The 12,593-nt window shown below is 40.1% G+C and overlaps 1 protein-coding gene across 5 annotated transcripts in view; it reads right to left on the bottom strand.

The window, feature by feature from the left end:
- DOCK4 (dedicator of cytokinesis 4) overlaps positions 1–12,593 on the bottom strand; it is a 263,237-nt gene that overhangs the window by 136,385 nt on the left and 114,259 nt on the right. For all 5 annotated transcript variants that reach the window (XM_075427729.1, XM_075427733.1, XM_075427730.1 and 2 more), the window contains 2 exons: positions 1,438–1,519; positions 768–828 (listed from right to left, as the gene is read on the bottom strand). In XM_075427729.1, the coding sequence (XP_075283844.1) occupies positions 768–828; positions 1,438–1,519 (143 nt within the window). The remainder of the gene's footprint in view (positions 1–767; positions 829–1,437; positions 1,520–12,593) is intronic.

Here is a 12,593-nt window from a genome sequence, read left to right on the forward strand (position 1 = left end):
AAATTATTTCTGAACTCAGCACAAGTTAGAGTGACTATATTTCAAACCAAAATATCTTTCAAAAATAGGAAGAGAAGTTATATTTAGTACTGCACTATTGCAACTACAGAGACAATTTATGAAGAAAACAATGTATCTAAGAGGCCAGAAGCAGACCCGAAGATTATTGCTTCACATCAGTACTGCCCAGAGGGTAACTCCTAAAATACCAAACACAAATTCACACTTCTCTTCTGCTTTGTTCTAGAGGACTTGATATCAATCTACAGCATCAGGGTTTAAAATTATTATAAGACTTTCTCCACTTCTTTCCCTCTCCCTCTTTTTAAAGGGGTTAGGGAGAAGACAAAATTTATATGAATAATTTCAGGTATACATCAGATATTATATACTAATTAGGTACATTAAACTTCCAGACAAATTCTTCTGTGAACAAAGGATGCTTGAAATTACTCTCTTTGGAAGAAGAATGGACTCCCCAATGACAACATCATCTTAACACATATCAGATTTGACACTTTTGTTTTGTGATAGTAACAAAATATCCTCCATCTAAACTCAGCAGTACATTTGAAAAATGTCACAAAACAATGCTGAGAAATCCAAAGTAATTTTTCTATCAAAACCCAGGCATTTTCTTTCCAGAAATTTATTCAAAAGCATAGCTAATCTAACAAATCCCAAAGCTGACCCCAAGCAGTTTTCTTTTATTTACTGTCATACTTCTAACAAACGTAAGATTTCTACTCACAGACGATAATACCTACCTATTCGGATAATGTGCACAGTGATATAGATGTCCTTCCTGAGTTCACTGCTACCCAAATCCTGCCAAGATCAGAAACTCATTATTTCTGACTCCCGATTAAAACGTGACATTTAAAGGGATCTTTACACGCTGCTTTCAGTGCCAGTGAAAGTGCTAAATGAACAGTGAGTTCATTTACACAGCATTAACAAATTATCCCTTTAACACTTTAAATTGGCGGTTATGCACTCAAAACGACTGTCTTAAAATATCATGGGCTAGAATATGCTGTAATGCAGCAAAATCAGTGGGAGGACACAGGAGACTCGCCGTGTGCCTTGAACAGCAGCATTGTCTGTGTGCAGTTCCTGATATTCTGAAAGTACAGAGAGTGCTGCACAAACAATCTTTGGGGTGAAAATGCACAAAGAGGAAAACTAGTTGGTCCTCATTGCAGGGAGAAAGGCTGATACATAAGCCCATGTGGAGGTTTAGATGAGTGTCCGCATATTGCTAGAAAACATTCAAGCTGGGAGTTCAGCACTACACTTCAAACAGCCCTTAGAGTTGATGTTCATAGCAATGTGAACACTTAGGAAGTAGTTCGAGCCAACCACTGAATAAGAATTTAAACCAACTTCTATTTTCAATACTCAGCACAACAAAGATTGAGAGTAGGAAGAACTCACCACAAAGAGAGAACAGTGTCTTTCAGGCTTTTCTGGACATTTTGGCAAACCATTTCTATTGAGTCTTAAAAAAAATCTTTCACTGTAAGAAAACAAATATGACAGAGATGTTGAACAACACTACAGCAAAGCAGATCTCATTTTGATCCTATTTCCAGATGCAATCTTCCTCAAGATATAAAAGAATGAAATAATTTCTTTCTAAAATTCTCAGGCAGATCAATAAGAAAAGGGGAGAGACCAGTGAAGGGTGGTGATTTACATAATCATCCAAAAGTATTAGTAACAACTCAATACAAAATAGAAGACTGATTGTCATTTAGAAGACTGATATTGTATATCCTAGTACACAAAGAAACACAAGCAATAAAATCCATTTATCCTGGAACTGATATTAGATGTGTAGCATGTTGGTATGCATTCTTGCTAAACAAATGTCAACATTGCCATGCTAGTATTCAACCAATATTCTTTTTTATAGGCAGGAAGATTATCCTAGGGGACATTTTTCCTACTTAACTCTATCCAAATCTCTCACTAGAGTCCATTGATTACAGCAGTTTTGTAAGAGTCTTGGAAGTTCCAGGAGGCTAATTTCATTTTCAGAATTCTATTTTGCAGTCTGCTGTGGGGTGTTAAATGCTGCAACTGATATAAGTACTAGCACCGCTAGGGGGGAGATGCAGAGAATTCTTATTTCAAAACTGAAGAGAGTATAAGACCCCATTGAAAGAGAAATTAATTTTTGAAAACTTCCTATTTGATAGTAGGTCCATTACGGATAATCTCTGAGCAAACCTGGCAATTCATGTATGGGAAGTTAATGAACAAACAGAACTCTGATGCTTTTTTTTTTTGGGGGGGTGGTGGTGGTAATTTTCTCCAAAATACAGCCTCACAGGAAATGTAACAATCACATTTCTGTAGTGAGAGATGTGGAAGATGGGAAAAGCAAAATAGTCAGGAGTGTTATATACATTTCACCCTCTCACCCCCAGCCGGCCAGACAAATTTGAGTCTGGATGCCCTGTAATGCTCAAATCAGAAACAAAATTTCCAAAGTGCAACTAGTTTTCTTTCTCAGCTGTATCCACCTCTTCTGCTTATCCCAGAGGCTAAACATGGTTTACCACTGCTCTATACGATCCACAGCTTTTCAAAATGCAGCTGGAAAATCACTAGGAATATGCTGGATAAGATCCAACTCAATAGAGACTAATTAAATCTTAATTGCACCAGCATTTGCCTTGTAGAAAACCTGCATCGATCCTTCACAGAGTCACTCACATTGAAAGGGACCTCAAAAGGCCTCTAAGTCCAACCTCCTGCTCAGAGTAGGGTCAGCTATACAGTCAGATTAGCTTGCTCAGAGCTTTAGCCAGTCAGGTCTTGAAAATTTTCAGTTACAGAGACCACACAACCACTCCAGAAAACTCACTTCGGTGTCTGACTACCCTCAATTTTTTCTTTATATTCAGACAAACCTTCTCTTGTTTCAATTTGTATCGCTTGTCTCTCATATCCCACCGGGCACAGAATCACACAGAATCACAGAGTGGTACAGGTTGGAAGGGACCTCTGTAGGTCATCTAGTCCAACCCTCCTGCCGAAGCAGGGTCACCTACACCAGGCTGCACAGGACCTCGTCCAGGCGGGTCTTGAGTACCTCCAGAGAAGGAGACTTCACAACCTCCCTGGGCAGCCTGTTCCAGTGCTCTGTCATCTTCAGAGGGAAGAATTTCTTCCTCGTGTTCAGACAGAACTTCCTGTGCTTCAGTTTGTGCCCATTGTCCCTTGTCCTGCTGCTGGGCACCACTGAAAAGAGTCTGGCCCCATCCTCCTGACACCCACCCTTGAGATATTTATAAGCATTTATTAGGTCCCCCATTGATTTTATTGATCTTCTTGCAGGTACAGGCAGATGACTTAGCTCCCCTCAAAACTGCTTCTTCTCCAGCCTGAACAAGCTCCACTGCCTCAGCCTGACCTCCCACGGCAGCAGCTCCTGCCCACAAACAATGTGAGGCCTTCTGCTGAACCCACTTCAGTTCATTAACACCAGTCCTTTACTGAGGGACCCAAAACTGGCATAGTCTAACCAATGCTGAGCAGGCGATGATCGCCTCCCTTAAGCAACTGGCTATGTTCGTGTTGACACAGCCCAGGAATGCTGTTATACTCATGAGCACACTTAAGAGCTATGCCTGGAGAACGCTTTGTTTTTTTTACATGCCAGCTACCCAGGCTGAACTTACAAACACTTGGACTTCTTCACTGTGATTATTTAAAAACATTTGTGCAATCCTCAGCTATGCAGCTTTTTTATCAGACAGCATAAAAGGCAGAACCTAAGAATATTAGGGTTGAACTCAAATACCTCAAAGTGCATGAAAATGTTATCTTCTCAGAAACATTCACGTTTTATGATACAGCCAACTTCTGCAGCTTAGGTCTCCATGGAAACTTTAAAACTGAGTTTTAAAGACTGTTTATGTGAGTATATTTTTACCAAGAAACAAGTTGGTATTTTGCTGTTGATTTAAAATTGGTTTTCAAAATTATTCTACCCTTTCATTTAGATTTAGCTCATTTGCAATATTGGACAATACAGTAAAAAAAGTGCAGAGCTTTGTTTCTACGTCTCACACAAAGCTATTGTGCATTGAGCAAGAATTATTATTTGTATTATCAAAGCAGCTAAAGCTTTAGGACCCCATTATGTTGGGCACCATGCAAAACTGAATAAAAACAAAAAAGTCTGTTCCAGCAGTAACAATACAGCTTCTGTGTACTGAAGGCTGCAGTGCATTGGTATGTGTCAATAGAAATTTGGCCAATACAAGGTGATTCTGAATTTCACCACCTTATCTTCAGTCTGTAGAACTATTTAAAAGTAATACATAGTACACACCACATTTCACTACATTCTTTGTCTTTAAAGCAACCACTAGACATATTGGTTCACTGAAAAATATCATCCAACAAGAAACTGTCTTGCTGTGGATCAGCTATCTTCATGGTTTACCTATGAACTGGTAAATACTGAATTTAAATTGGGAGTGTATTCTTTCTTTATTGAAGCTTACCTTCTACAGAAACAAAGGCACATCTTTTGAAAGCTTCCTACTCACTATCCACTACAATGTGAAATTTTCAAGCTCTGCTTATACTCACAGAACATGAGATTATGATTCACAACACAATTAAAAGCCAAGGACTTCTGTCATGCCACAAAGAAATGCACTGATTGCAACAGACATGTAACAGTTATGCAAATCTAATTTCCTCATTTGAATTTGAAATTTTGTTTTACTGATGCATAGGACCCAGTGGCAATGAAAAAAGCAAACTGAAAACAACAAATAAAAATAAATAAAAATCTTAGTCTTTGTTCAGTGCTTTGACACATTTTTTTTCCTTGAAATATATCACAGTACCAGTTACAGCTCAGATTAAAATGGTTAGCTTTGAACATTACCAGGGAGCAAATGCAGTTAGACCTGTAAGACTATGAGAAAAAAAGGGTAACATTATATGTAAGTACAGAGAGCATGTGCGGTTATATACCATTTCAAAGGATTCTTACAAACAGCTTAGAAAATGGTTGAGGAAAGTAAACAGCCTTCCTAAAACAAAATGCAGACAGAATTCCCAAGATCTGAAAGCTTGGCTTCAAACAGCAGCAAAAACTCCAGAGGGTTAAATCTATGGTTAGTATCTTCTTGCACAGCAGTTTTCTCGACAGTCAGTTACACATACATACAAACGGCAAACACACACAGCAGTACCCCCAAGCAGAAATACCCCTCCTTTATATTAAGATGATTTCATTCTAGTTTAGACTGCAATGAATTTTTCATGAGCACCAATCTCGCCACTTAAACGTGCTGTACACATTTAAACTCTGCTGTCTTCCCACTGAAAATAAGGAAATCACTAATGCTGGAGAGATTAATTTAAGAAGGTCAACAAGGGATTTTTGTACTGTAACTCCCCGTGTATTAGCGAAGTAACAATGTGTTCCAAATCTGCAGGCTTAACACACGCATTTAAAAGAAACACGGCCACAAATTGTTCTATTTTCATACGTGACCCCTATTTCCTTAGTATTAGCAGGAAATGTTACCAGTCACATGTTACCAGTCTAGACAGATTGCTTGTTCTATGATTTATTATAAACATGCTATCAAAAAAAGAACCAGCCAGAATTATACCACATGGCATACTCTTGGGGTAAAGCCGTACCATCAAATAGTCATAGCTTCACTTTCAGACATGTTTATAAACGCTCCCTACTTAAATATACATTATAGTGATTTCTACAGCAAATAATGAGACACAATAAGAGAATACTGCCACATAATTGGCCAGCTCAAGTTTATCACATTCCAGAACACCGTCAATGGACATTCATTCAGAACTTGAATCTGAATTGACTTTATTTACAGCTAAAGGCTCGTTGACTTCATAAAACCAAGATCAGACGCAAAATGTTACCCATATACTTAGTGGTGAAATGCAGAGAAATGTAGCACAACATGTCATAAGTTACTGAAGTAAAGATAATAAAGCCTTAAAAGTTTACAGCAGTAGAAGCTGTTCCACAGTAAGTCAGCCCCTGTGTTTTCTCTCTGTTATGCACTTACGAAAAGCACACTCAAATTTCTAACTGTAGAATAAGTAGCAATGAGCAAAGTGGGGGAGAAAAGGAAGAATTTGTCCCATAAAAATAAGATTTCGACCAACTTCAGGTAAAGATCAAAGCATTAACCCTAACAAAATTAAATCAAACAAAATGGTATTATGACATTATACCAAAGCTTATTTTCATGTCTCCTAGCCAACATTCTGGAAGAAGAAGAAAAACAGCTTTGTGCTGTGGAGCCCCATTTCCCTTGGTTAGCTGTACAGTTAACAAGGAGAAAATGGGAGATGGGAGGGAAAGAAAACCAGACATAGGTAGCTAAATCAAGCTCCTCTCCTCATCATCTTCTATCTCTTTCTTAACTGAAGACAGCCTTGAGAAACACATTGTTATGAACACACCCTACACCATTTTAGATAGTTCCACCTGTATTTTAACTGAAAGGTGGCATCACACATTTCTTGAAAAGAGTTAGGAAGCAGCAATTTTAAATTATTTTTCTTGAGGTACCAGGAGCCAGGGGAAGACAATACAGTTTTAAAAGACAGAGTACACTGGAATCTATCAGCAGATATTTGCAACTAACAAAACATACACCAGAAGCTGGAGTTCTCACAGTGAGCTTAGTCTGCCACCGTGGATAAACATTTTGCAGCACAGCATTATCAGTGCACAGACCTAGAGATCCTTTAAGCTGAATTACAGTCTTGATTATTATCCTAGTCACTGACTGAGGTAACAGAATGGATAGAAGCAGATTTGCTGCATTCTTCCCCAGAGATGGAAATTAAACTTGAAGATAGCAGGAGGAATTGGTAAAAGTGAAGAGAAACAATAGCATTTCAGAAAATTCCCCTCCCTCCAACACCACCTGGGCTCCTATCTATTCATCACCATTCGGGGGTTTACAAACAGCAAGTCCATATTTTTGTGCTGACCCTGTAACACTCCTTTCGGCGGTAGCCAGTGCAGCTGCAACGTGTTCTCAGTAAGATGATCTGTAAACCCACCATCATACCCCTGGTGTTGAATATATCTCTTCATTACCTAAATCTGTCACAATTCTGTCATGCTTGGTGCATATACCCCTGTTCTAAGACTGCATTCATTTCTGAATGCAACTAATCGTTAAGGTCCACCAGCTACAAGACAAATCACTTCCTGTAGTGCTTTCATCATTGCAACTAAAACCAATTATTTCTCCTGATACTTATTAATTTTTACAATACAAAGAGTAAAAGGGTTGTTTAGACTGGATATATGGAAGAAATTCTTTACAATGAGGGTGGTGAAACACTGGAATGGTTTGCCCAGAGAGGTAGTGGAGGCCCCATCCCTGGAAGCATTCCAGGCCAGGTTGGACAGGGCTCTGAGCACCCTGGTCTAGTTAAAGATGTCCCTGCTCACTGCAGGGGGGTTGGGCCAGATGACCTCTAAAGGTCCCCTCCAACCCAAAGCATTCTATGATTTGTTAATGTATATGACAGACTTAATCAATACCACAGGTTCTTCTTGCTTGGGTCAGTTTGCCTGCTTTAAAAAAGCATCTATCTATTCAAGATCAGATCAAAGATCTATATAAGCTAGCACCCCTGCTCCAACCACAGTAAGAGCTTGAAAAGGAATCTTTAAACAGTAGATAGGTAGATACATTTGTTTCACTCATTATGGGTATTCATGAGAGGAACTGAGCTACATCATGACATACAACTGATCTCTAGCATATCCTCACATCTGAAAATAAGACATATGAAAGATACAGTTAAAAACAGGCTCTGCCTCCCCATCAAATACAAAACCAAACGCTTTCAAAAACATTTTCTTACTAGACTACACTCATGCCTTTTTTATAGAAACTAATTCCTACCCTATCTACCTCATTCTACCTATCCACAAATGCAGTTATTTCGCTGCAAAGTCACATGCAGCTGCTCCCATATAACTGCTGAATGGGACAGTCTGGGCAGCCAGGCCAATGCAAACAGGCTTGGGGAAACACCAACTCCTCAAAAAACACTTGGAACACCACCCTGAGGTAAAAAGTTATTCTCTTGCATGCTCAGTGTTTAAAGAGCAATTTATCAAAAACGTCTCATTAATGACAGCAAATTACATATTATTGCACAAAGTCAGATTAAATGAATGATTTGTAAAAAGAAGTATTATTAAAAAAATCTAGAACCTCTTAAAGTCAGGATGCACCCTTTTGATCACCTGGCAATGAAGGGCAATATAAATCTGTAGAAAAGACATTACAGAAACCACCACCAGGCCAAAACATTTAGTAGGACAATGCAGCTGTGCCAAACATTCCCTTCATACACATTCTTCCTGCTACAAAAATCATATCTGCTTAAACTACTGTGTTGATGGGTATGTAAAACCGAGCTACCAAAAAAATGACTTGCTTGTGAGGGATAAATAAAGTATATTTTTCCTATTGATATCTGAAAGCTAAAAAAATTAAATACTAACAGGTAGAAGGGAGAAAGAGCACAGACCTGTAGAAACCTTTTTAAGATACCAACACACTGATTTTGAAACTTCTCATTGGTCATGGTACGTTCCTGTGAAGAGTTTCTAAATCCAGAACAGTTTTCAGGTCAAAACCAGATTTAGAGAACAGGGAATAAAAAAAATATATATCCTCCTCACACCGTAAGATAAGTAGCCTGAATACTCATGGCGTACATAAGAGGCTCAGGTTGCAATGTTTGATTATTGTATGTTGTGTACTCTGAGTCAGGCTATTAGTTGCAGTGAGTGTCTTTTACTCTACTTTTGGAACTGTTTTGCTTTGTAAAAACAACAAATAAAAAAGTAATTAACAAGGCACACTGACTGCCTGGGCCAGCACTTTCGTGTTCTTACCTCTGATGTGTCGGAACTCGACAGCAGGCAGTTCAAGTCAGTATTCTCAAGCAAAAAGTATTATTCACTTGAGGCATATCCATCACATTTCCAGTCTGACTGAGACCAAGAAACAACGTTTTTGCTAATCTCCTCTGATGACTCCAACTTCAGAATTTCTCCTCGTCTAGAATCCAAGCAGAGGAGAAGTCCCATGACTTTTACTACTTCACTGTTCCTGCCAAGAAAAGGCTGATCGACTATGTATGTCCTAACTATATTCCTGCATGTAGGACTCGTTCTGCTCACAATGAGTAACTGGAAAAAGTAAGGCACATTTTCTGAAGGGAAGCTTTTGAAGTTTCTGGAACTTTAGGCTTTTCTTTTAAGCTGCTTTTTATAACCCTGTATTTACTTTCAATTACAATCACAGCAAATAAATTCTTGTCCACAATGGCAAATTACTAGGTGTCTTAAAGCCAATCATGAAAAAATGAAGCCTGCTTATACACTAAGTATATGCATATATATATCTCAACATAGTGGATGACAAAAATTTTTTTAAAAATTAGCAACCACGTTCACAAATGTACATACCAAGTTATCCACCTAAAGAGGTATTTTTATTCCAATTGCATACAAGTTTGTTAATAGAGCAGTGGCTGCTCTCTTGCCAAAGTGATCTTTACGATTCCTTCGAGGTGTTTCAACTTTGCTGCTAAATCAGGACTACCTCCTGGATGAGGAAGAAGTAAACAAAACCAGGCTGGTTTTGTTTTATCTTGTTTCTGAGCAGGGACAAAACAGAGCAGTAAGTGACTAAACTAGAATGGAGGACTCTTAAAATAGCCTGCCAGCCAGGAAAAAACAAGGTGCTTCATCTCTCCTGCATCTATGAGGTATAGATATATATGCATTGATTTTGTGTAATTCACTGCAGCACCACATTAATACTTTGCAAGATGAGATACTTTTGTGCAAACTGCACAGGAAATTGAAAATAATACTGCACTTCCCTATATGTGATCCAGTAAAAGTGCAGATGATGCTTTTGTGAAAATACTATAAACGAAAAGTAGCCCTGAGCTAGTTCACTGTTTCTGGTTCCCATGGGTTGCTCCCTCTACTAGAAATCCTGCCAGCTCCTTTAGCTCAAACCCCTGCCCTGCACAGCAGGCACATTTGCATGGAGAAAGTCAGGATCCAAGACCACTTCAAGACAAAAAGCATCCCTGGATAATGTGGAGGTACCTTAGTAATAATATCCAAAGAACCATATTAATGAAGTAAAGGTTACACATGTTAAACAATAGTATTTTAAGGGGAAAAGGCAGAGTAGCTTATCACTTAATAACAGTTTAAAAATTATAAGAAGCACCTAGACTGTGTTTAGCACATGATATGGCATTGTAAAGAGCACACATTCACGTACATACATTTTTCCTTTAAAAAAATTCTGTTGCCAAAACACTACAACATAGATCAGTCTGAACTCTCCCTTTCTAGTCAGTGTTCGCTCCTCCCAGGAATTCTGTGCTACTGGAATCAGGTAACTTAGTCTGAGCTACACTTAAAACATATCCTTAAACAACTGCAAAAAAACCACACACACTATTTTCTCGCCTAACGATACTCATTCTGACAGATAATGGTAGAAACAACCCCCTCTATTTATGCAGGGTGATTTATTAATAAAGCCTCGAAATTTCCATGCCATTCAGAAACACAAAACTTAAATATTGAACCATCAGATATTGTACATATAGGAGCAGAAAATCTGAATATCAACTAATGTGTGTGTATGTATGCACATACATAAAAAATGCTTCTGGTTTTAAAGTACCCTTGCAACCATTTCCCAAACCTACATTGTTCTCTTATCTGTTGTTAGAATAAAATAAAGAACCAAGTGTCTGGAAAGAACACAGAAAGGAACAATAGATGCACACATTGTGTATAATACCAGAAGTCCAGAATAACATTTCTAGCATGAAACACTTGCATGATGAGAATGCTATGAAAAGAACCATAAAGAAGTTGAAATAAATTAGCAGGTGGTTCTGAACTGAAACTTCTTGACCAACTTCGTAAAATTCTATGATGAAATGACAGGCCTAGTAGACGAGGGGAGAGCAGTGGATAGTGTCTACCTGGACTTCAGTAAGTCCTTTGACACCAAGTCCTTTCACACTGTCTCCCATAAGATCCTGGAAGAGAAGCTGCTGATGTGAGGGCTGGATGAGCAGACAACAAGGTGGCTTGAAAATGGAGCTGAATGACCAGGCCCAAAGGATGGTAATCAGTGGCACAAAGCACAGTTGGAGGCCAGCAAGTAGCAATGCACCCCACGGGTCAAGACTACATACAGCCCTGTTTAAGATCTTCACAGAATCGCATAATGGTAGGGGTTGGAAGGGACCTCTGTGGGTCATCTAGTCCAACCCCCCTGCCAAAGCAGGGTCACCTACACCAGGCTGCACAGGACCTTGTCCAGGCGGGTCTTGAATATCTCCAGAGAAGGAGACTCCACAACCTCCCTGGGCAGCCTGTTCCAGGGCTCCGTCACCCTCAGAGGGAAGAATTTCTTCCTCGTGTTCAGACGGAACTTCCTGTGCTTCAGTTTGTGCCCACTGCCCCTTGTCCTGTCACTGGGCACCACTGAAAAGAGTCTGGCCTCATCCTCCTGACACCCACCCTTGAGATATTTATAAGCATTTATTAGGTCCCCTCACAGCCTTCTCTTCTTCAGGCTGAACAAGCCCAGCTCCCTCAGCCTTCCCCCATAGGAGAGATGCTCCAGGTCCCTCATCATCTTTGTAGCCCTCCACTGGACTCTTCATTAATGATCTGGATGATGTGGCACACACTGTACTATCAGCAAGCTTGCTGATGACACAAAACTGGGAGAAGCCTCTGATATACCAGAGTGCTGGGCTGCCACCCAGAGGGATGTCAACAGGCTGGAGAAATGGGCTGACGGGAACCTTCTGAGGCTCAGCCAGGGGAAGTGCAAAGTCCTGCACCTGGGCAGGAACAATCCCATGCAGCAGTACACGCTGGGGGCTACCCAGCTGGAAAACAGCTTGGCAGAAAAGGACCTAGGGGTCCTGATGGACACCAATTTGACCATGATCCAGCAATGTGCCCTTGTGGCAAAGGAGGCCAATAGTATCCTGGGCTGCATTAGGTAAATTATTGTCAGCAGGCTGAGGGAGGTGATCCTTCTCCCCTCTACACAGCACTGGTTATGCCACACCTGGAGTGCTGTGCACTCCCCGTTACAAGAGAGACATGAACATACTGGAGAGACTACAGCAAGGGCCATCAAGACGACTAACGGACTGGAGGGAAAGGCTGAGAGCTGGGACTGTTTAGCTTGGAGAACAGAAGACTCAGAGGGGATCTTATTAATATATACAAATACCTGTATGGAAGGCACAAAGAGGACAGAGCCAGGCTCTTTTCAGTGGTGCCCAGTGACAGGACCAGAGGCAGCTGACACAAACCGAAGCACAGGAGGTTCCCTCTGAGCATCAGGGAACAATATCTTTACTGTGAGGGTGTCTGAGCACTGGCACAGGTTGCCCAGGGAAGTTGTGGAGTCTCCATCCTTGGAGACGTTTAAAAGTCATCTGGACATGGTCCTGGGCCACCACCTCTA

This window comes from Opisthocomus hoazin, chromosome 8, assembly GCF_030867145.1.
Source record: "Opisthocomus hoazin isolate bOpiHoa1 chromosome 8, bOpiHoa1.hap1, whole genome shotgun sequence".
NCBI classification, from domain to species: domain Eukaryota; kingdom Metazoa; phylum Chordata; class Aves; order Opisthocomiformes; family Opisthocomidae; genus Opisthocomus; species Opisthocomus hoazin.